The 25,595-nt window shown below is 41.4% G+C and overlaps 1 protein-coding gene and 1 long non-coding RNA gene across 17 annotated transcripts in view; one reads left to right on the top strand and one right to left on the bottom strand.

The window, feature by feature from the left end:
• LOC135090478 (tropomodulin-like) overlaps positions 1–24,354 on the top strand; it is a 76,683-nt gene extending 52,329 nt beyond the window's left edge. For 7 of the 16 annotated variants that reach the window (XM_063987229.1, XM_063987224.1, XM_063987225.1 and 4 more), the window contains 9 exons: positions 3,435–3,560; positions 4,092–4,259; positions 5,007–5,139; positions 5,797–6,017; positions 6,530–6,684; positions 7,249–7,345; positions 7,868–8,015; positions 13,037–13,280; positions 22,211–24,354. In XM_063987229.1, coding sequence (XP_063843299.1) covers positions 3,435–3,560; positions 4,092–4,259; positions 5,007–5,139; positions 5,797–6,017; positions 6,530–6,684; positions 7,249–7,345; positions 7,868–8,015; positions 13,037–13,278 — 1,290 coding nt within the window. In that variant the 3' untranslated portion in view covers positions 13,279–13,280; positions 22,211–24,354. Of the gene's footprint in view, positions 1–3,434; positions 3,561–4,091; positions 4,260–5,006; positions 5,140–5,796; positions 6,018–6,529; positions 6,685–7,248; positions 7,346–7,867; positions 8,016–12,503; positions 12,662–13,036; positions 13,281–15,241; positions 15,351–16,970; positions 17,009–22,210 lie in introns of all 16 variants that reach the window. The other 9 variants (XR_010261940.1, XR_010261942.1, XM_063987234.1 and 6 more) reach the window with 5 other exon arrangements.
• LOC135090479 (uncharacterized) lies at positions 21,278–22,294 on the bottom strand. Its single transcript, XR_010261943.1, has 2 exons — positions 22,155–22,294; positions 21,278–21,347 (listed from the first exon to the last, which is right to left on the bottom strand). It is a non-coding gene; the product is annotated as an uncharacterized LOC135090479 (long non-coding RNA).
• Positions 24,355–25,595: the final 1,241 nt, after the last annotated feature.

A 25,595-nucleotide genomic window follows, 5' to 3' on the forward strand; every position in this document is an offset into this window, starting at 1 on the left:
CTCTCTCTCTCTCTCTCTCTCTCTCTCTCTCTCTCTCTCTCTCTCTCTCTCTCTCTCTCTCAGAAATCTAAATGGAAGAAACGGGATATGGAGGAAGGCAGGAAACAGGAGAGGAGGAGGAGGAGGAGGAGGAGGAGGAGGAGGAGGAGGAGGAGGAGGATCCGTGAGGGGAGGAGACATGATAGAGAGAGAGAGAGAGAGAGAGAGAGGGGGGGGGGGGGTAAATTACAAATGATTGCGTAACTTTTTTTTAGTTATCATTTATAAGTTTTTTTTAGTTATCATTTATAAGTTTATTTCATTTACTTATTTATTTATTTTATTAATTTTTCGTTCATTCTTCTGGAAGTTTTAATTCATCAAATGTTTCAAAATGTTTCGTCTTATTTCATGCTTTTTTTTTCTTTCCGTTCGCTAAACATGAAAGTGAAAACGAAAATGTACAACTCTCTCTCTCTCTCTCTCATCTCTCTCTCTCTCTCTCTCTCTCTCTCTCTCTCGTTATGCACAGGTGTGTGTGTGTGTGTGTGTTTGTACAGGTGGTCACAGAAGGAAAATAAAAGAGGAAGAGGAGGAAAGGGAGGAGGAGGAGGCGGAGGAGAAAAGGAAGGATGAAAATGAGGAGGAGGAGGATGAAAAATAAGAGAATAGATAAGGAGGAGGAGGAAAAAGAAAGGATGATGAAGATGAGGAAGAGTAGAAGGAATAAAAAGAGAGGATAACGATGATAGAAAGGAACACAAAGGAAGACCAAACAGCAACATACATACCCTGAGATCTTTACTAGGCTATCTGACTAACTATTCTACGCTAATCACTAGTGGAAGAGATTGGATAGTATAGAAGAAGGAGAAGGAAGAAGAAAAAGGAGCAGAGGAGGAGGAGGAGGAGGAGGAGGAGGAGGAGGAGTGCATGGCTGTCCCGGGGAGGCTGGTGTGTTCAGGCTCTGCAAGGCTAGGCTGGCGAGCTGCTCCCCGTGGTATATATAGAGAGAGAGGGGCTGCTACTCTCTCTCTCTCTCTCTCTCTCTCTCTCTCTCTCTCTCTCTCTCTCTCTCTCGTGCATGATTTGGCATCCTAGAGAGAGAGAGAGAGAGAGAGAGAGAGAGAGAGAGAGAGAGAGAGAGAGAGAGAGGGTATTTTCACTTCCGTTCAAATCTGAAGAACCGGATAGCGAAATTTGAGTAAACTTTTTATATTTATTTTCACCTTTAGAAAGGACAATAGAAAGGTTAGCACGTACGTGCGCACGCACGTACGCAGGCCACGCACGCACGCGCGCGCACACACACACACATACCAAACATTATAGTGTGTAGGTCACGTTGGGTTAGAAAGATTAAAGAAAATAGAGCAAGAGAGAGAGAGAGAGAGAGAGAGAGAGAGAGAGAGAGAGAGAGAGAGAGAGAGAGGTTTTTGGCATCCGTAACTTGATCTGGCTGTTGTTACTGATGCACACACACACACACACACACACACACACACACACACACACTACTTCCGTCTCTCCCTCATTCTTTTCTTCCACTTTTCCTCTGACATTAGAAGAGAGAGAGAGAGAGAGAGAGAGAGAGAGAGAGAGAGAGAGAGAGAGAGAGAGAGAGAGAGAGAGAGAGAGAGAGAGATACAAAGAGGTTAAGATGTGCCAAGAAATCCTGTCTGTCTCATGAGGCGTTTGCACTTATGACCCTGGAAGAGAGAGAGAGAGAGAGAGAGAGAGAGAGAGAGAGAGAGAGAGAGAGAGAGAGAGAGAGAGAGAGAGAGACTAACATAGAAAAAGATGACAAACATAAGAAAATAACAAATAACAAGAGAGATAAGGACGAGAAATATAGCTTTCGTTAAATAAACATTTGTAACAGTGAAAATTTCCATCCAGCAAAGATATATGTAAGAACTCGACACATAAAAAAAAAAAATAAATAAATATAGGGAGTGAAAAAAGGAGGAAAAAAGTAGGCGTGTGGAAAAGAAAGGTTTTAAAGGGAAGGGAGTGTTAGTATAAAGGACAGATGGCTTGGGGCTTAAAGGGACGCTGACGATTTTTGAGACTTGGGTTATTTAAAGTGATGATGCAGATAAATAAGATGATTGAAAGAAGATGAAGAACAATTAAATGTTAAACTATTACAATGATTTTTTTTTAATCATGTAGGAATGAGTGACAAAAATAAATAGATAAAATAAATAAAAATGGGGTAGGAGGAAATAGAATACGTTGAAAAATAGAATAGACGGAAAGGGAATAGAAAAGGAAAGGAAAAGAGAAAACAAGTATTAAAATAACGAATAGAATAGAAGCAAAAGGAAAAAAAAAATAAAAAAACAATATTAAAACTAATATTTTCTTCGTAGAAGCCAAGAGAGGACATAAATATAGATGAGTTTACAACACCCATCGTCTGTTATTTAATATTCTCGACATTTCGGGCAAAGGTTAACTGGAATAGGACCTTTGCCAGACCCACAATGCAATTAGTTGTTCTTGAGCATAGCGGGACTGACTAGAATGAAGTAATGGAGTATGTGTTGAGTTTAGCGAGGCTGAGATGGGAATAAGAACTTGCATTAACCTTTACTTAATAATAGGGATGCTTGGTAATGATGTAACGGTGGAGAGAGAGAGAGAGAGAGAGAGAGAGAGAGAGAGAGAGAGAGAGAATCTGAATCTTTAACGTCTCAGCCCTGAACCCACACACACACACACACACACCAAGCCTAGCCTTTCTCTTTATCCTGACCCAGCCAAGCGTTGCTACCCATGAACTCTTGACCCCCGCAGTGGTCCGGCGTGTGGCAATGCTGTGACCTTGTCCTAACTCACCTGGCTTAATTGCTCTGTCCACCTGACCACTAGGAAGTGTACCTTTAGTGACGTAATGGCCTCTTTTTGTGATGACGTGATCTTGAGTGACTGCGAAGGTTTGGTTAGAGAAGAGGTTTTGTGGGAGTGGTGTGGGTGATTGAGAGGGATGGGAGGGATTTATTAGGCTGTTACTTGTTCCTCCTTGTTTTTTTTTTTTCTTCGTTGAATGCACACACACACACACACACACTCTCCTTTCCTTCCTTCAAAATCATTCTTCCAATTCTCTCTCTCTCTCTCTCTCTCTCTCTCTCTCTCTCTCTCTCTCTCTCTCTCTCTCTCTCTCTCTCTCTCTCTCTCTCTCTCTCCTAGTTAACATTCTCACAAACAGCTCCAACTCATCTCTGTCTTGCTTCTGTCACGTATTTACACATCCACCTTCTTCCTTTCCCTCCACCCACCCATCTTCCTTCCTTCCTTCTCGCTTTTGTTACATCCTCACAGACAACCCTTTCCTCCTTCCTTCCCCTATTCACGCACCCACCTACCCACCCTCCTTCCTTCCTCTCCCTCTAGTTCCATCCTCATAACCTCTTCTAATGTCTTTCTCTCTCTCTCGTCTTCCACAGGAAATGGCGAGCACCAAGCTCTTCGGCAAGGACCTGAGTCAATATGAGGACCTGGACATCGATGACATCCTGGACCAGCTGTCCCCAGAGGAGCTGGAGATGCTGGCTGGGGAGGTGGACCCTGATGTGAGTAGTGGTAGTAATAGTAGTAGTGATAGTAGTAGTAGTGGTGATGGTTATTTAAGAGAATTTTGAAGAACTAGTGGAATATAATGTCTGTTTTATTTGGTATCTACATTATTGTGATATCTAATTTACTGCAAAGATCTTATAAGGATCTTGAAATATAGTGCTAGTATTTCTTCCCTTCTTCCCTTACTGTATTACTGGCCTCTGTATCCTGTAATGCAACATCAAACACTTATATTGCAGGACTCCTTGATCCCCTAAAGTAAACAAAAGCTCATAATAACCTTGAAATCTAGCACTACCATTTCCTTCCTTTCTTTCCCTTGTGTTCCTATGTATTATTGGCCTCTGCTGCAATGTACTGCCAAACACTTGTATTGCAGGACTGCTTGAACCCCGTAAAGTAAACAAAAACTCAAAAGAACCTTGAAATGTAGTTCTACCATTTCCTTCCTTGCTTTCCCTTGTGTTTCTATTTATTTCTGGCCTCTATACCCTGTCTTGTAATACCAAATGCTTGTATTGCAGGACTCACTGATCCCCCCAAGTGAACGCAACAGCTACAAGTGTGAGAAGGGACCCACAGGACCTTTAGACCGCAAGAAGCTGATTGACCACATCAACGAGCAGGCCCTCAATGAACCGGACAGGCCAGACCTAGTGCCTTATGTTGCCGGCACTGTCAGAGGGAAGAAGGTGAGAGGCTGACTGGTAAAGGGAGATAGAAGGACAGAGAGAGAGACAAACAGATAAATAGAGGGACACTGATGAAGGGAAAAAGGGATAGAGGAATAGAGATAATTACATGATAACAAATAGAGAAGTATGACTAGATAAAGGGAGGGACTGACTGATAAATGGAGATAGAGAGACACAGATGAACACAATATGACAAGTAGATAGATAGAGAGAGGTTTGACTAGATAAAGGGAGGGATTGAATGGTAAAGGGAGATAGAGAGACAGATGAACACAATATGACAGGTAGATAGATAGAGAGAGAGAGGTGTGACTACATAAAGGGAGGGATTGATTGATAAAAGTATAGAGGGATAGAGATGAACACAAGGTGACAGATAGATAGAGAGGGACAATTAGATGAAGGGAGGGACAGGCTGACAGACAGAGACAGGCAGTGAATCATATTACGGAAGGGGAGTTACAGTGTGTGTGTGTGTGTGTGTGTGTGTGTGTGGCAGAGAGAGAGAGAGAGAGAGAGAGAGAGGTAAAGCTAATATGAGAAGAGAAAAGGAAGGTTGTAATGAAGAATGAAAGGAAGAGAGACAGAGAAAAAGAAAACTAGTCACACACACACACACACACACACACACACACACACACACTTTTCACCCCATGTCTATGACAAATGGTGACAATAACAGTGGTAATATTGTAAGATGAAGTAGAGTTATGAATGACACTAACCATCATGGCGCCTTGACAGTGGGTACCCCCGCCTCCCCCGGAGCCCCAGGATGACGAGGACGCCATCGCCCAGGAAGTGGAGGTGGACCTTGACGAAGAGTTCTCCTCCGTCCTTAACACTGCCACAGAGGATGAGATTGTGGACTTGGCAGGTGAGGCTGTGATGTCATTTTTACCCACAGAACCTGACATGTCATCTGTATGGTAAAAGAAATGCTCTTGAGAAATGTTTTTATTTTGTCTTTTTGCATCTATTGTTTAACTTGCTTCACTGGTAATTGTTTTGTGATTGTAGCAATAATAAGAAAGCACCTTTGAGAACTTGCAAATTAGGCCTAGTAATGAATACACTCTTGAAAACTTTACAAATCATCTTTAGAACAAAAACAGCCTTGAGAACATTACTAATCATCTCTGTGCAAAATGGACAAATCACCTCTGTTGCCTTTGAAAAGTAGTCTTAAATGTTTTGGTGTCTCATTGCACCTACTTTTAACTCACTTTACTGGTACTTACTGGAGTTTTCAAGGCTGTTTTTGTGGTTGTTGCGATAGTTTAACAATACCTTACAAATTATCCCTGTCCGCTTTGCACACACTGACTCAATCCCAGAGCATCTATCAATACAAACCCATACCTCACTTCCCCTCTATGGCTATCCTGGGTTTCCACTCCAGTAATAGTTCAACAAGATCTCAGCATCATCAGTAAAAGAAACAATTGACAACTTAATAAACCATATCAATAACCTTTAACACTGACACAATCCAAGCACCGATCTAAACAAGCCTCTATGTTCTCCTCTACAGCTATCCTGGGCTTCCACTCCATGATGAACCAGGAACAGTACCACGCATCACTGCTCAACAAGGGCCGGCCACAGGGAGTTGGTTGGGGAGGCATTACCAAGGCCACTAAATTCAAGCCTCTCCCTGCCGAGCCTCCCAATGACACAGATGTAGAGGACAGCATCAAGAAGCTTACTGACGATGACTCCAACTGCAAGGATCTGAACTTCAATAACATTAGGGTGAGGAGGAGGGATGGGTGTGTGTGGTGTTAAAGAAAGGGAGAAGTGTAGGGTAAAGAAAAGGGAGAGATGAAGGTAGGCATGTGCTAGGGGAAAGAAAAAGGAGTATAAAGTAAAGGAAAGGAAGGAATGAGTGTATGCTGTGTGTGTTTAGGGAAGGGGAGAAGATGTAAAGTAAAGGAAGGAAGGTGAATAAATGAAGAAAGGTTTGTGTTTTATTTAAAGGAAGGAGAAAAGAAAGGAAAGTAAAGGAAGGGAAAAAATGAAGAAAGTGATTTTTCTCGTAAAAGTTTTGAGTGGAAGAGCAAAGGACTACTTGTGAATATGTTAATATAGGTTATATTTTAAGGAAAAGGAAAATGGAAAGCAGAATAAAAGACTGAAAGGGAAAGGAATGTAAAAGTAATAGGGAAGGGAAGAGATGAAAAAAGTTTGATATTTCCTTGGATATTCTGTATGGAAGAGCTTTATTTTAGCAGTTACTGTGATGCTAACATTCTAAACCTCCACAGAACATTTCTGACGAGCAGTTCAAGCGCCTCTTTGAGTCTCTGGAGAACAACACCAAGCTGGAAAGTCTAAGTATGGCAAACGTCGGCCTCTCAGACAGACACCTCGACCCTCTCACCAATGCTCTCTCCCAAAATGCCTCTCTCAGGACGCTAAAGTGAGTGGTACTGTGGAAGTATATCTGACTGTCTTTGCTCATTTGGCAGTCAAAGCAGTAATTGGTAACAGGAATGAAGGTTGTAGGATGGTGAGAAAAAAATAGGTCTTCAGATAATATAAAAGGGATTTTTTTGTATTTTACATTCTTTCCCCTCTATTTGTGTAAATAAACTTTTTAGGCACTATTTTTATGCCTAGCTCTCATAATTATTTCTGCAGTGTAAGAGAGTCACAATTAACTTTCTGATTTCTCTCTTTTCTCTCTTGTCTCTCCATGCAAACAAATCTTACAGTACTAGGGAGGTTAATGAGGGATGACTAAAAAGTGTTAATAGTAGCAGTAGTGACAGAGGAATGAAGGCTGTTTGTTAGTAATGGAAGCATGAAGGCACATCCATGTTCTTGTTCTCCTCTTGCCTTAGTCTGGAGACAAACATCAGGGATTTCATGATAACCTTCTGTATTCTTATTGTGTAAATTGCTAGTAATATTAGTGACAATAGAAGAATGAAGGCTGTGTGTTGTCACCATAAAAGCACTACTACATTCTTCTCTTCTTCAGTCTGGAGACGAACAGCATCAGTCCCGCTGGCATTGTGCGCATCATGGAGTCCATCTCAAAAACACACATTGTGGAGGAGATCCGTCTTGCAAACCAGGTACAGTGTAAACAAAGTCTACTTCTGGGGTATTCTCTGTTCCTTGCTTCTCTGGTCATTATTTTTTACATGGTGTGATTCTAGTAATAGTTGAATAAGGTGTCAGCACAATCAGTAAGAAAACCATCTTACAGGGAGTCCTTGAGTCATGAAGGAGTTCTTTTTCTACACCACTTTGTAAACCAATTTTGGGTGTAGGTCTGAACAAGCCTCTCTAAGCACCTTCAGTCTGTGCTAATACAGTAGTACTGTAAGTCATAATCTAGAACATAATATCACTACTGTACCTTTAAAAAATACATGGAGGGCATATAGTAAATAAAAAGTTAATCAAATAAGTCAGTAACAAGAAAAGTCAGCAAAGGAGAATGTATTTAAAAAAGCATTGCCAGTCATGACTATCAAATGGCAGATGTCAAGACTCCCATAAACTTACTACTCCCTGTACAAATAATCAATGTGTAGTTCCTAGCAAAGCAGATTACCATTGTCATTGTTGTTAATCTGTGTGTCATGTTGCAGAGGTCAAGTGTGCTGGGCAACAAGATTGAGATGCAACTCACAGAAATCATTGAGCAGAATCCGTCAATCCTGCGTGTCGGGATTCACTTTGAGTTCAACGACGCTCGCAACCGTGTCTCCAAACACCTGCAGAAGAACCTTGACACCTGTGAGTATGAGGCAATCTCGGGGATCATTGATTAATGCCTCCACAGAGTACAGACCACAGACGTGGACCACACACCACAGCACCACGGCACTATCTCGCTGGCATGGTGCTGGCCATCACTGCTGTGTTGTGCCTTATGACAGGGACGTGTTAACTTGTGTTTGTTTGCAGCAGGATTTCAGGATGAGCAGCAAGTTTGGCTAGACATTGTTGTTGTTGTGAAGTTTTAAAAGGATGCATCTGCCACCCAAGGTAACCTCTCTCAACACACTAATTGGCCTTCATGTGACTCCTAACAGCTTGGTGATGCATCCTAACTACCATTCAATACTACAGCTGCCTGCCTCACTCTCTCCCTTCATGCCTATTTCCATGAAGCTTTTTCCCCCAAGGTAACAATTTTGAAGACCACGGATATTTTTGTAAATAATAAATGTGTGATTTAATCAACTAAACTCAGTTCCAAGGAAGCTGTTGGTGAGGTGGTGGTGGTGCATGGCATGTGGTGTGGCCCTGACAGTGATGGTGGTGGTGGTGGTGGTGGTGGTGGTGGTGGTGGTGGTGGTAGTGTTGGAGACGGTTGTAGTGAAGGGCTGTCATGTTCCCTTCTAATAAAGCAGAGATTAGATGAATAATTAGGATTGTAAAGTGTAAAAATATATTCAGAGTTTACATAGAGAATCAGTGTGTATAGTGATGTACAGTTTTCAGAGGATGAGATTGCATATAGAGATTAGACAGTGGAATATAATGAAGTGAAATAGAATTAGATTAGACTTGACCAGATTAATTTATCATGAGTTCTGATATTAACTGAGCTGTGAGGAAACATAATATGAGTTTCCATCAATAGAAAAAGGAATGTATTGGGATGTTGGTAATAGTTGATAGTGGAGGATGTGAATGCATGAATCATTGACAAAGGTTGACCCGCATTCCCCGTCACTGAGGGAGAAGTGTGTGGTGGCAGTAAGGCAGTGAGTCATTCAGTCACCACCACACCGTGACTTAACATTGCTTTGTCAGTGGGATGTGACACAGGAGTCCCTTACTAAAGATCTCCACTCAGGTGTAACTTTTCTTTCTGCTGCTGTTTTGGTGCACATGTTTCATTTCCCTTTCAATGAGCATAAGAAAATAAGAGAAGGTGCAGGAAGCCATCAGGCCCACATGTGGCAATCTCTGTACAGAACATACCTGCCTACTTCCACTTGTCATCCCTATCAATAAATTTGTTTATTCTCCTTTTAAAGCTTCCTAATGACTACTGAATCTATTCCATTCATCTACCACTCTCATTTGAGAACCAGTTCCTCCCTATCTTGTTTTTAGATATAACTTTCAGACTGTACAGAAAACACCAACAGAAAGGAAGTGTATGCGTCTTTTCTTTCCTGCACTGTTTTGTACGTGTCTCACATTCTCAGGGACATTATCCTGAGATGGAGACAGTATAAAAACACCAAGGCGAAAACATGTGGACTTGTGGGTCTTATTGGCCATTATGTCCAGTGTTCAAAGGTTACCATGTTTATCCCCACCATCCCTCCCTTGTTGCTGTGATTCACATCCTAAATGAACCACTAATGGTCACTTGTACCATGGAAATCACTACTCATTGACTGCCCTTTACTTAACCAATGGGAAAAGATGCATTCTTACTCTTCAAAATAGGGTCAACTCTTCTTCCTGCACACACACACTGGTGCAGGGTCAGTGTGATGCATTCCCTGGTGTACATTACTCAGGTTCACCACCTCAGGATTGGCCGGTGTCTGGTGGGTACAAGAGATGTACTGTAGTCTAGCCATTGTCTCTCTTGAGTCTTGTGGGTGGTAGAGGCTGGGAGTGAGAAAACCTGGACAATTCCTGCTTTATCATTGCCATTCTGCTGAGGCCAGGGGGATGAGGGCCTGAGTGGCTCTGCGGTTCAGTGTTTGACTTGTGACTGGAAGGTTGCAAGATAAATGCTGGCTTGTGGCAATATCTTGGCTCTCTCACAGTAACTTGACTCATTCTTTACAACTTCTGAGAGCTTGAAGAATCTTAAAACTAACGATAAAGTACTGCAATTCACTCTTTACAAATTCTAAGAGCTATGAGAACATTAAAAGGAGTGATAAGATACTCGTGTGAATCTGTAAGGGCGTTCTACTAGAAGATTAAGAATACAAAAAAAAACATCACTCACTACTAACTACTAGAATGACTTTGAGAGCCTTAAAAGCAAAGGGACAAAATACCCATATGAATCATCAAGGCTGTTTTACCACAAGACAAGAATCCAGAATGCACGACTCATTAGCAGACCCCAGAATGGCCATTGTAGTCTTGGCAGGAGTTGGCCCAGAGTTTCTTCACCAGCACTGAGTTGACAGACAGGCACTCACCGGCATCAAGGAGTCACCCACAGTCACCCACTACTGGAGGTGCACCAGACTATGAAGTGTTACAGCATGATGGTGATGATGATGATGATGGGAAAATTTCATGATTATAGTGAATGTTACATAATCCATTACAAAAGAAATTGAATTACAGAGGAATGTTTTTTTCTTTTAAGTTGTGTTGATTATTAAAGGCTTTGAGTTTTGATTCTTATGGTTCTACTTGAGTAATGCATGAGTGGACTCAAGATTTTTTTTCCCTTCCTCTTTAGTTCTTGAGTAATCCTTGGTGGTGACTTAAGGTTCTGGGCTCACTGATTTAAGCCTCTTTCTAAGCCGTGCTCAATGTTCAACTTTAGATCAAAGAAAACTTCACAGGTGCTCATGATGTTTAAATTTGTTACAAGTTTGAATTCTGATATTTTTTTTTCTGATTCATTAAATTTGCATCAGTGTAGACTTGTTTTTCATCTGATTTAGTATTGTTTGATTACAATTTTTCTTTTTTATGGTTAGTTTTCATTTTACATTGTTTTATTTCATATATATCACTTTATTACTATTATTATTCAGATGTTATACTTGTTTTCTCAAATGTTACAATTTTATTCTTTATGTTCGTCTTTGTTGTAAAATTGTTAATGCCTCCAGCTTGAAAAGTTTCAGTTCTTCACTGAATAGAGAAGAATGACTATCATTCATGAATAATCTCTCTAAGTGGTTTTATGAGTGTGAATCCGTGTAGATCCGGATGTCTAATGGTGCCTGTGTCTGCTTCCCTAGCCTGTGCTGGAGGCTGAAGGGACGAGGCTGGGAAAAAAGCTTAGCCATTTGGAGCCTGTTGCTTGTTGTGCTTCTTTTTCTTTTCTTTCAGCCTGAGAGCAGGAAGTTAATAATATTGCATAGCTAGTCTTCTCTCCTTACCCATTCCCCTAAGGTTGGTGAGCCAGTGCTGCTCTTACAAGTTGCCCCACGTTATCTTGCAGTTTGGGGATTTCCACCTGATTTTTTTTGGACCTCCTCCTCTTCCTTTTCCTTCCTCCACCTTCTACTGCACAGCTGCCTGCACCTCAGCTCTCTACAGTGGCTGGGGGGTCTTGTGGTGACTGGTAGTTTGCAGTGTCACGTCGCAAGAATCTCAGTCATTCCTTGCTGTTGAGTGTCAGTGATCAGTATTTTTTCCTGCGTTAGAGTAAAGCTCCATTTATTTATTTATTTTTTGCCATTACCCAAATGCTGATTTGGTGCTGTGTGTGAGTCTTCTAATATTAAGGTAAATAATTTCTCGTGCCATCTGTTGAATTTTCAGCTTGTAAAAGTCTTCTAAAGTCTCTTGGTAATGTTGTCTGTCTACTTTGCATCATACATAATTTCTGCAGTCAGTTAATCAGTGCAGCCCAATGAAAAATTGAGCCAGACTAAATGCCTTATTTGCACAAATAACTACAGTAGTGTCTGAAGAAGTAATTAGATGAATCATAAAGCAAATGCGAACTTCAAAACATAGATAACTAAAGGAAGTTGTAATGATGCGGGTCACCATGAGACCACTTGTTCACTGAGGTGGTGGTGGGTGCAGGAGGTTGGCGCATGGGTGTGTCTCTTTGGAGTGAGAGTACATTGCTGTGTTATAAGCCCCTTGATAGACAGTCACGGGTTTATTTAGTTCCATTGTTTGGTGCGGAAAGTGTGGACAGCTCTTATTGTGCCTGAGTGGAACTTTGCCCAATCCAAGCACGAAATGTTTGTGTGTCACTGCTCTGGAAGTCACTGCAATAAGTTCTGTCCTCACGTTTCTCTCCTTTAGCTTCCCTGTATTACTTCATAGCATTTGTTGATTGAATTATGGAGAATTTCTCTTTCAGTACCCCCTTTCATGCCTTGTGTTTTTCTTGCATTTGTATGTATTTCAAGTGTTTTGTGGTCAGGAGTGCATCCATCACTACATTGAGAGAGCTACCCTTTAGAATGGAGATTCATGACAACAGTTGCTTCCCTGGTGGTGTAGAGAGCCATTGCATTGCCCACGAATGCAGACAGTCCCCAGGAACCCTTCATGAAGAAACTCCTGGTAAATTGTCCATATCTTTCATATTTGCAGTCCGCATAGGTGGAAAACCACGAAAACAAAATAGGGCCATGGCTCTTCTCAAAAAGGGCATCGATATGGTTTGCAGAAGAGGAACTAAAGGCAAATAAGAATCTATTCTACAACACTAATGGACGAGATCTTTAGGATCAAGGGGTAGTATTTTCAAGGTACAGTGAATGAAGTCTGCAAGTGATGAAGACGCCTACAGCCAACGTCTTGAGCTTGGCTTGTTGTAACTCAATCTATAATCATTATTACTATTATTATTACTGTTACTATTATTACTATTATTATTATTATCGTTATTCTTACCGTTGCCATAATTACTAAATGATTTCTTTATTTTGTAGTTCCTAAAAGTGGATGTTGCTTTCCTCTTCTTTTTGAGCAGATAAAACCGTTTCTTCTAACCTGTGGTGGGGGTAACCCATGGATTGTCTCTGGTGTTCTGTAGAATAGGTTCTTTATTTTATTTAACTTGGGTAGCAGCAGTAATGTTTCTTCCCCTTTGTATCTCATCTTCTGTGTGTCTGTACTGGCAGTCCGCGTTGGTGTCAGAGTGCGCAGACCATCGCGCAAGGTGGCCACAGAGGGGGCCAGCCTTAGCTTCGTGCTCCCCTCCACTGACTCCCCTCTGTCCACTCCCCGTGCCTCTCCCCAACCCTACTCCCCCAACCCCCTGGACAAACCCCATGCAATCCAGTCCATTATTGGGGAGAGGCAGACGGGCCAGGATTATGGTGATGATGAGGAGAATGAGGACTATGATAGTGATGAGGAATGAAGGTGACTATTTGGAGTAGGATAGACAACGTTCCAAGACACAGCTGCGTTAGTCTTCTGGTCACCAATCATGGTCAAACACACAACGCTCCCTCACTGCTTGACTCAGGCTTCACACAGGCACTCAGGCTTTGCGTAACGCCTCACTGCAGCTATGACTGGTGCCATTTTGGTGACGTCACTCCACCAGTCATTGTATTATAGTATTGCAAAGTTAGCTGTGCATCCTCCAGTTCATGATTATTGCCGGTAATGAAGTGAAAGGAATTCTTGCATTTCCTTCCTTCCGTGATACAAGTTTGGTGTCTTGCATGCAGTTGCTCTCTCTGGTTTGAGTTGCTAGTTGTCTTAAGTTAAGCTATGATGATCCTTGAGGAGTTAGTACTAACTGAATTATTAGTAAGCAGGAGGAAAGCCTTCAGTTTCATCTCCATCTTAGCTAGACAGAGTTGCACAGTGCACGCTGGACAGACAGAGGTGCTACTACCTGCTTCTCTTTTAAAAACTTCCATGTAGTAAGTCAGGTCAAGTCACACATTTAGTTAATCAAGGTGTAATTACAGTATTATTTACACATTGAAAAAGTAATCGCAGTTTGAATGGGTCACAACAAGAAGTCATTTTTCCAGTAGGGACAAAGTTTGTTCCTTAGTTAAGATATTGAAGGAAACTAAATCATGAAGATGAAATTTATATTTCCAAGTTGATTTTATGAACAATTGACTCAGCTACTATTCCTTGACTATATTACAATTTGAAGTGGCAAGTTGTTCTGTCTGTCTCCATGGCTACAAATAAGTAAAAGAAAGATACTACACCACACACCAGGCTGATACTTCTGTGACACAGGGCAGCCCAGATAGGACATCGTATATCTTATCGTGGGATGGAAACACAGAGTAGGGAGCAAACAGCCCCAATAAAATAGCCTCTTTAAGTCACTTGTCATAGTACGCAGAGATAGGAAGGCAGCAGTTTGTCATGCCACGTGGGGAGGCAAGGAAGTGATTAGCAGCAGTGTGGAATGTCAAGTGCACCCTTTACTTTAGAGTTGATTGCAATACTGGCCTGCTGCCTTGATATGCAGGCTGTTGTGTTCCACCTTGACCTGCACCCTGAACTCTGAGGAATCTTAAGTGAGTGTGCTCATAGATGCAACACTTAGATGTGTTTTTGGAGGCCATGTTTGACCATGAATGGTTGTACAAGTAGAAGACAAGAAGAGTGATAATCAGATGCCTGTTATTAGAATTCAGGACATGAACACACTTCCCTAGTCCCTTTACTGTACGTGCAGTCCCCACTTCCCACTCATAGAAAACTGGCATGTGTACTAAAAGATTGCAACCTAAGTGGTGCTAGACAAGAATAGTTTGTTAGCGTCATCAGCTCCCCACTAACTGTCCTCTTGGCACCCTGTTCAAGGTGTGAAAGACATCCGGTTATGAAGACAACACTTGCATTAGAAGACTCACAGCTATTTTGTATGTCCTAGTCACCTTTTTTTTTAGGTCCTACAAGTCTCATATCTCTCCCACTCCTCTCAGCATATGAATACAACAAGCAAGCACTCAGAAAGACACTTTTACAGAGTAGCAATTCTCCAGGACTGTGAACCACACACTAGACATCATAAGCGTTTTTACAGAGGATACCAAATACAATCCATCACTGTGTTGATTATAATGATTTTATTCTGATGTATGCTGGTTTTTGGTAGTACACTTAGTTTTTTTCTCTCTCTCCATTAAAACATGTCTTGAACTCTCACTGCTAACATCGGGAATCATTGGAAGAGGCACATGGCAGAAGCTTTAACACTAAATTTGTGTTTGCTCTCACTGGCTCTCTCCATGTAGATCAAGTGGTGATGCATTAATTGTATTGCTCTTCAACACTTTGAGGTGTGAGGTGGTGTGAGTCATGAGGGTTTCATTAAACATCTCTTGGCGGCTGTGGTGCAGGTTGTCGCGTGTTGCTGCGAGGAGGCCCCTCTCTGGGTCCTCTTCCTCCCTCCGCTGAACAGAGCATGGGTCAAGGGACTCGAGCCTGAGCCTCAGGCGCCCCAAGTCTGTGAGTTCCACCGGCATGATGTCAGAGGCACTGGGGTGTTGCCAGAGGTGCGAGAGATGGGGAGAGACGGACTGACTACTTGGTGCTGCCTCGCTGCTTGCTGTAATGCAACACCAGTTGTGTAGTGATCCATGACACTGATGACTGAACCAAAGATTTTGGGCTGTGATAACATGAAATACTAGTGCAACTAATGCTGTATCTTGATGTCATTGAAATGGCACCCATGTCACAAACAGACCTGTTTCTCTCCCCATCCCTCTGTTTCTGCAGGACTGCAGTGATCAGGCATCATAAATGGGAACATTAAGATGGCTAATCCATGCACATACTAACTGGAAAGCTCTAAACACTTCCTGACACGTTCCTGATCTCTCAGTATTGTGACGCATGACACAGACTGCTGCTTGCCTCTGGTGGCTGTGCACACACACACTTACCAGTGCTGCCACACACCTCCGTGCTGTCTCACACTGGCCAGAAACGCATCAGAGAGGTGATGTCTTGGCAGCTCAAGAACACAACACCTGGCAAACCATCTGTCTGAGCATCATGACTCTCTGACGTGCTGCTGGCAAGAGTGTGGCAAGGCAGGCTGGGCTGTGTGGTGGGGATGGTGTGGGTCTGGTTGACAAAGCATCTGAATCTAATGAGAGAAAACTCATTAACTTGCTACTTGATTGAAGGCAACACTTTTGCTGCTGTGCAAGACTGACAGCCAAGCTCATTTACGCTTGTTTCTTTAATATTTGATTTGTAACACATGCTTAACATGCCACATAACGGAAAGTAGCCAAGCTTCCCTTGACCGGCACACAACATGCAAATCAAGACCTTAGACTCTTGTTGGTTGTCAGGTTGTGTCAAGCAACGTCTTAGGTAAGTGTTGATAGTGTTCCTGAGTTCAGCACATTGCATTACTGCTGCACTACACCACTGCACACTGAACAATGAACACTGAGCACTGCACATTGAACACTGCACACATCACATTGGCAGGCCTCACTCACCCTCACTAGCACAGCACACACCTCACAGCACAGACACACATCACCAACACTGTCTAGGGGGATCATCTTTGTCATTACTTATTGTAGGGTGTATTGTCCTCTAATTAATGACAACTGGTTATTGTTTCCATGTGTGAATTATACTAACATTCACCCTTTCTCTCCCCAGTGTGTGTATAAAGTGTGTAACTAATGTTCCTTGAGCTTCTCATTTCAGATTCACTTACTAATCGCATGATCTTAAGACCTGCCTTTGGTGTTTGACTCCAACAAACTTGAACAATAGTAATTCTTTCAGTATTCGATTAGACAGAAGTTTAGTCTCTTGTTTAGTATATTTTGTCAATAATTGATAACCTGCCTTGAATATTCTGACATTAAAACTGCCAAAGGCTTTTCTGAGATGTGTAACAATAATGATAATAATAATATGTCCTCAGTGGATTTATTGTGACTGTGTGCATTGCTGAGACTTGAGTGTTGTGACTATATCATGAAGTAACATCTGGCTTTTAGCAGCAGGAGTTTAAAACTGCTTTTATAGAGAGAACAACATAGAAATTGCTCAGTACAGAGTTCCAATGACATTTCTCTGTCCTGTCTCTTTCAGTCCGCCTTAGCAGACTCGGCGCTTCCAGCACACACTAGGTAGTACTGGCCACTTACTGTTTATTGTGTCACTGTACTGTGGTGGGCAGTGAGCGCCTGGGAACACCTCGCTGCCGGCTGTATCATGTCCACTCCTCATCCTTGCTGTGCCTGTCTCAAAGCTTTTAAATTTTCACACGGTGTTTTATGCCAATGGTGGCAGTCTTATTCCATTTCTATTTCCAACTGTGGACCAAATGGCTGTCTAAGAGTGCTGCTTTAATCCTATTGAGTGTTTAAGAGTACTGCTTCAATGCTTGGTGACCAAAGTGTGGCTATGGTTCACTGTGACTGACTGCCGGCAATACTGAATTGTTTTATGGCATCACTTTGGTGCAGCAAAGACAAGTGTTGCTTCAGGCTTGTATTATGGGTATTTTTAAGACTGCAGCACACTCATAATCACTTGTGTTAATAGTTCAAATACTTTTTGGTTTTAAATTTCACTACTCTTCACGTGATGACCTGTATGAGTGTCTCATGACTCGTGTTGGCAGGAAAGTAATGTTACTCTGTAGTCAGTTAACTTGTCTATAGTGAGAATAATGATGCCTTTACCTCATGCACCAGTATACATGCATACTATATCCCTCATATACAAAAAAAAATTCCAAGCCTCACTAAATAGTTGGTTGACTGTATTATGATCTCGTGTTGTGTAATACTAGATTGTGCAGTGTGATGTGCCAACACTAAGAGACACTTCACACATTATGCCCTCCATTGTGTTGCCTTTTATACAATACTAAACATTTGTAGTGTGATGTGCTTAGAGACACTCATACTTTGAAAGTCTGTTATACTTACACCTTTCTTCTGTAACATTATCAAACACAAAACATTTTTGTATTTAATTAGATGGCTTATGTTGATGTAAATTAACTCCTTGGCTTGATGTTCCTTTCTTACATGCTTATCCAAGGTTGCTGACTGCCCCCAGCATGGACTAGTGATGCAAATTATTCTTTCTCTAAGCTTGCATGTGTATACCAGTTGTCATATCCACATGAATAGATGGCTGAATGTGTGTGTGTGTGTGTGTGTTCATCCACAAATTTTCAGGAAAGGGCTCCATCTCTCTCTAAACACCTTTGATTTGTTACCTAGGTGATAGGCATTGTGTGTGGCACTGATGCAGCAGGACTGTTGCATACCTGACGAGTCAAATCCGGCCAGGTGTGTATAACTAATTGCCTCATGATGGCATGCATGAGTGGTGTGGTGAGAACACTTACTCACAGCCACTCATCACTCATCACTCCTGCTGAAGTGTTAGGCCGCCAGCCAGCTGCCTCCCGGGGACCGGTCTCTCATTCCCAGTGTTGAGGACAGAGCCAGATATTACTACTCACCACTGCCTCTTTTTATGATTTCCTCTGCGTTCATTTTTATAGCAGTTTTAGTGTGAGCCAAACACTACATAGAACACATTTTCACATTGATTTTTTTCTATGTAGAACCTGATGTCTTTTTTTTTTATTTTATCCAATAATTTTCTTTGCTGACTACCAATGTGCTGAGTTGTGTTTGCTGTAACACCTGTCTGGCTTGTGAGTGCACCTCGAGTGTCCTGACAATGTTTTTTGTGTGTGTGTGTGTGTGTGTTTATGTTCACTGTATTGGTGTGTGGTGGTTTGTATTGTGCAAATAGTCCAAGGTGAAGGTTGGTGCTCCCCTGTCCTCGCCTCACTGGCTTAGTGATCAGAGATGCCGTGACATAAACCTGTTCAGACAACATGAGGAGACTGCCAACATCTCAAGTAGCAAAGTGTCTGATTGAGACCAAAACAGTTTGTTCCTCAGGGATGTTTTCCTCCTCCATCTTGACTGAAAAGTTTTATGGACTAGAAATAGTACTTGCTTGTGTGACAATTGGTTTGTCCCTCACATTAATCAACATGCCTCTGTTGATAACAAAGCATCCCACCTGGATTGCCAGTCTTAAATATGTACTATGTTTTCAATGTATCTAGATTAGGAATACAGCAGCAGCTTCTAGTGTTGCTTGGTAGAATGTTCACAGATCAATAATGGTTCATGTACTCTTAGCAAAACCTGGTGAGGGAAGACTTGCATCTCACCATCACTGTATATAGAGATTAGTCGCTCCAAGCATGCCTTTCTTGACCTCCGTGGCAGACTCTGGTTCTGCAGATGTCACCTTGTCTTTGGCACTAAACAATGTGCAATTCACGTCCTTTTGTTGCATGTCAATGTATTTAATATTGACAACTGATTTAAGGTATGTACACTAGTTGATTTAGAAACAGGTGTTTCTGCAGAACTAAAAGTCATAGTACTTATACTTTTATATTTTTTTTAGTTGTATCTTAAAATATTGACTACTTAATTTTGTTCAGTTTGTTTATGTATTACATAAGATTTCACTCGATTTGATTTAATAATACATTAATGGACACTTAACACAACAAATCTAAAAAAAAACCACTATGTTGTCAAATGATGTCCTTGTACGTAAGTACCAACTGGCTGAGAATCCTTTATCCACATGTCAGTGTTTGGTGACGTGAAATGTCACCAGTCATAAGAATGTAGACACGTGTGTTCCAGAATCATAACAATTGTAAATCCAGATTACTTGTGCTCTAAGCATTCCAGATCAAGGATTCTTTGCATAATTCAAACAAATTTCATAAATCTGCTTCATCCAGTCTCAGATTATGTTACATTCCCTGCCACTGTTCTCTCTTTATCCTCTGCTTAAATCTAAATGCGAGTTTTAATCTGAGCTGTATTTGAAAGCAATACCAGTAAAACAATGCAGGTCTTGAGAAGCAGCTGATGAAATATTTATTTATAACAAGCTGGAACTGTGGTGGTGAAACATTAACTTTCATTTTTATTAGAATTAGCAAGTGAAAAGTAGTGTTACAAAGTTACAGCTTGATGTAATAATAATTACCATGATTCTTTTTATTACATAGCATTTATTTACTTATCAAGTCCCCCCCCATATCTCTCTCTCTCTCTCTCTCTCTCTCTCTCTCTCTCTCTCTCTCTCTCTCTCTCTCTCTCTCTCTCTCTCTCACCCCAGACCCACAGTATGTTGACATACCACAGCCCCCTCATCACAGTCCCCCACCACACAAATATGAAGTTCAAATTATTTGAAGATAAGACCAGTTGTACATTGTAAGACCTGCTTTGTTATACTGATCTTATCTTCAAATAATGTATAAAAAGATCAAGCTGGAACTGACAAAACTTTTTTTTTCACTTGCTAATTCCAAAGGGAATGTGTTACAGCTGCAGCTTGGTGTGATAATTACTGATTCCTTTTATGACAGTTTTTCATCTATAGGGTCTAGTTTCATGAGTGTTGAAACAAAATGATCAGGCACAAATCAATGAGTAAAGGTGATAAATATGCATTGAAGGAGGGCAAAAGGATAACATTTTAGGATGTGCAACCACTTTGCCTCAAATGTGAGCCAAAAATGTCCAAAGGTGATGTGGACATACTGCCAATGTCTGTTGTCCAGTAAAGGCAGTGGTAAATGCAGCTTGCAGTTATTGATTGCATGTGCACATTCCTCATAGCTGATCAGCTCAGTCTTCTCAGAGGCTGCCTTCAATGCAGCAATGGTATGAGGATTACCCTGGTGGTGTTGTCTTTGAGAAACCCGACAGGAAGAAGACTGAGGCTTCAGGTCAGATACATAAGGTGCACACAACACCTCCTAGGGTAGCCCTCTCACCACTGGTACACTGAGGGCATCTACTGAGAAGACTCACACAATCAGCCAAGAGAAATATGCACATGTTATCAGCAACTTTGCACAATATGTTCAGCACTGCCTTCCACTCAATGACGGACACCTGCACCACGTCCTCCAGGGATCCTCTTCATGTTTTTGGTTCACGTTTGAGGCCAGATGGTTGCATATCCTAATGCACTATCCTTTCTTACTTTGCAATATATACATATTCTAGTTCTTGATTTGTGCCTGAATGTTTTGTTTCAATACTCCTGCCACCACACCACAGCCCACAGACCCACAATATGCTTTATATACACCTCTCTCTCTCTCCTATTTTCTCCTGCTTTTGTTCTCCTTTTTCTCTCTCACTCTTCCCTCGTTTATTTTCCTCTTGTCCCTTTTAGTCTTCTCTTATTTCCTCTCCTTTTCTCTCTTGTTCTCCTTGTCTCTCATTTCTTCTCCTCTTTTCTCTTGCTCTACTCTTCCTTCTTCCCTCCTCTTGTTTCTTCTCTTCTTTTTATCTTGTTCCTTCTCTTCTCTCTTACTCTTCTCTTCCTCCTTTCTTGCTCATATCTTGTTTCTCCTTTTCCTCCTTTCTTCTCACTGCAGCCCCCACCCTGAAAACATTACCATACTTTTTAAAAACATCACTGGTTTGCATTCACAGTTCAGGTCACTCACTCAGCAGCACACATCTGGCTATCACCTGCTATTAAGTAAATTGTTATTGAGTAGATGGGAGTCAATATACTCTTGAATTCTATCTTTATCAGTATAGTCAATTATGAATATTTCCTTACTAAGGAATCTAGTAAGATATAATGCTTGCCAGACTTCTGCCATGAGTTAATAGTTTGTCCTTATTTTGTGCTACATTATCTGTCTGTCACTGTCAAGATTCCTCACACATACAAATCGATAAACAGGGCATTGGTGTCTCATTCTGTTCCTGGTCAAGTCTCATCTACAGGAGGTATCTGAGTTTCATGCTTGGTTTATTCTCAGACTTACAACTCTCATTGCATGGTGAAGGTATTGGTTTGTGGTGATCCTTGTTTAAAAATACAAAGGAGGCATTTTCCAGTCCTCTCCACTTCATCCTCTGAGAGTTAAACTTCAAGAATTGTTACATTTGCTAACATGAAACTCAACTGCCTCCTGTATTACAACACTGTGCTAATGCTTCTCTCCCACACATCAACAATGGTCTCTCTCTCTCCATGAATGTGTTAGTGTCACTGCTTAATTCCATACATTCAAATAGCATGACTTCTCTCAAAACTTGAGCTAATACACATAATAATTATAATCACTATGACAACTAATTATCAGTAAATTTAGTCCTGTCAAAATTTTCCATAAAGCACAACATTTCATGACTAAATCTATGTATTCAAACACTAATTCAGTATTTAGGAACTGACCAGCCCAGCAGAGCCAGCAGGACTCCAGCTGACGCTCTCCTGTCTTCTGCTTTCAGTTCGTGAGCTGCGTATGGGTCATAGAGTCAAGAACTGTACTGTCGGCTTCCCGCTCCTTCCTTCCTTCATGCGTGTCCCTCGAGACCATGACGATGATGAGTACTAAGCCGTGGCCAGGATGTCTGTTGCATGATGCCATCGCATTCTGCAAAGTCCATTATTACTATTCAATACTAAACTAGCATCTTTATAGTTTTTTTTTACTACACAAAGTTTGATTGTTTCTTTTGTTGTTCCTGGTTTAGATTTTAATTGACACATCACAAGCCCTGACTCAAGCTTGGAAATGGGTACAATGGGTATGTACATCAACACTTGCATCCATTTGCTCTTCACTCAACATGATTCTTAAATCCTATGTAATTTTTACCTGTAATTAAGTTATAATTAAACTTTTATACATGCTAGAAGAGGTTGTAAAAATTGTCACTTATGTCATGAGCACTAGTGGGCCAAGATGCCACTGCGATGGTAGCCTGCAGCCCCGGCCACTGCAGGGGTGGGCAAGTGTGTGGGTGTCTCCCTCCCGTGCACACATACACACAAACACCTGCCATCCACTTAAACACACACACACACACACACACCTGCCACTGAGCCGGAAGCTGACCCAGCCACCAAAGACTGATAGGGTTTGTGAGCCACGCTGGGTTGTATCATCTTCCACGCTGGGAAGTTACTTGTAGCACGATAGGGTTTTTTTCTTCTTTTTTTATTTAGCTTAATTTATTCCTGTTTGAGCATAGTTTGTTTGCTCAAGTGAATGAAAGTTGTGGTAGTAAAGTGTTTCAGAAGACTGGCCACAAAATGTTTGTAGGTATGCTATGTTGAGAATACCCAACATTACATCACCTGACACCTGAGTATTTCAATGCCCGAGGGAGAAAAAGGTCCATTTATAAATATGTAAATTGTTTAGTTTGCTAGACTCTTGAGTGAAAGACTATGTACTGTTATGCTACAACACTGACATTTGGGACCTCGCAGCACGTCACTAGATGGAAGAGGAGGCTTGTGTTACGTCATGCCTGAACAAAGCTGAAACATACGTGGGAATCTGTCACCTACACACATGTATGCAATGACAACACTTACTCTTTAGAGGTTAAATGTGAAATCACCCAAGACACACACACACACACATAGCTCAAACCTGAATGAATTAATCTTTGTCAAACTCACCAAATTGAGTCAAAGTCGTGAAATACTCCTAGAAGCACTGCCAGCAATGCCGGTAAGGTGTGGCCCTAGGGGCGCCCCACCGCCCACACGGCCGAGACCACATTGCATAATAAGGGACTTGCACAATCCAGGAAGTCACAGTGTGGCAGTACTACTTGTCCTCTCACAAGGAAAAGCCCAATTCTGACTGAAACAAGATAATCTAAAGGTAACAATAATAAAACCAAGTGTCATTCGGTCAGCAGGGAACTGCTGTGCTACAGGATTAAGTGTGCTTAATCTGTGTTGCCTGTGAAAGAATCTTTGTTTGTTGTTATGTACACTAAAGATTTATGCAAGTGATTACTACTATTATTACCATTGAAGGAGAGAGAGAGAGAGAGAGAGAGAGAGAGAGAGAGAGAGAGAGAGAGAGAGAGAGAGAGAGAGAGAGAGAGAGAGAGAGAGAGAGAGGCATGGAGCTGCACCTACTGTCATTCAGTCACAATCACACAGGTTCTGTCACAGGCAATTTTTCTAACACATTCTGTGATAGGGAATGTAGTACTCCTATATGGTAATTTTTTATGCTACTGTGCTCATTATGAATGAGTTTTGTAACAAAGTATGTATCATGTTTATCACGAGCATCATAGAAAAGACTGTTTAGTAGCAGTATGTACAAATATTTAGTCCTTGTCTTTTATTATGCATTTCTCACAGCTTGGCTTTTAATGGAAATTTTAGACTATTTCAAATGATCTAGGATTCAAATGTTACACTTAAGGATTTACTGGACATCTATGGCAAGGGAACTTTGATCATCATGTATCATGCAGCTGCTTGAGTTGGTTCCCAGTGATAAGGAGACTAAATTGTCAAACCCGACTCATCCAAGATTCCTATGATGTTTATATGACAGAAATGTACATAGGTATTCAGTAAAGTTTTCTTTCCATAGAATATATGCATCTCTTTCCCAGTGGTCTTTTGCTTTCCTTCCTTTTGTTCACAAAGAAAGCTGCAGCAAACCTTCTAATTCAGTTCAACTGGAGGAGAACCAAATTAAATTAACCAAGTCTGAATTGTCCAAAGACTTCCTGCAGCCTCTCCACACAGTAACAACTAATAAAGCCTGATAAAGCAACACTGGCTGTATTACTTGTACTCATCAGAATTGCTAACACTAAAAAGTCTTGAAGTACAGTGCAGTAAACTTATATTTCAAGAACTCGACTGATGTTGATTAAGTAAGAGATTTCAGGAAAGTAAAAACAGGATAACTCACTGAACTGTTTTAGAACTGGAGAAAAGAGAAAATCAGACCTTTAACTTGTAGAAAGAATATTCCTTTCTGAACTACCTATATAAAATAAGAAAGAGATCAGGTCCCAGTATTAAACACTACACAAGTAACCACCACCACCACTACCACCAACACATGCCAGCTACACTAGTCCAAGTGCAATGTAATGTAATGACAGGATGAAGAGTTATATTGATCATTACAAGACACTGAGAAATTAAACTATTATAAATATAGAAGTGGACATGACTGGTGGGTTTGAACCTGGATCTGACAGTGGCACCATCACATGAAACCAACATCAACCAGTCTGGCACTACTTACTCCCTCTCTGCTGGGTCTGTGTTCGCCTTTCCAGTGCCTCCATTCAGTGCCGTCCCTCCACTCACGCCTTGCTTCATTTCAGGGTCTTGCCAGTGCATCCATTCAGTGCTGTCCCTCCACTCACGCCTTGCTTCAGTTCAGGGTCTTGCCAGTGCATCCATTCAGTGCTGTCCCTCCACTCACGCATTGCTTCAGTTCAGGGTCTTGCCAGTGCATCCGTTTAGTGCCGTCCCTCCACTCACAGCTTGCTTCAGTTCAGGGTCTTTCCAGTGTCTCTATTCAGTGCTGTCCCTCCATTCCATGCTCTGCTTCAGTCCTGGGTGGCTTCAAGTATCCTGCCCACTGCAAACAGCAACAAGTATGACTCAGTTTGTCAGAGAAAATCAATTGATGGTATAACAAACATTTGCTCCACATAAATGAAGCTGATAACAGGAAAGATAGGTGCATTATTAATTTTATCCGACATTAAAGCATTAGAATGACATTAAGGAGTTAATTTATGACCTTAATCTTGAGAAGAATTAAATGGAGACAAACACCCTCTCTCTCTCTCTCTCTCTCAATGCTCTAAAATCAACACCACCAGCTCC

This window comes from Scylla paramamosain, chromosome 35, assembly GCF_035594125.1.
Source record: "Scylla paramamosain isolate STU-SP2022 chromosome 35, ASM3559412v1, whole genome shotgun sequence".
Classification (NCBI taxonomy): Eukaryota; Metazoa; Arthropoda; class Malacostraca; order Decapoda; family Portunidae; genus Scylla; species Scylla paramamosain.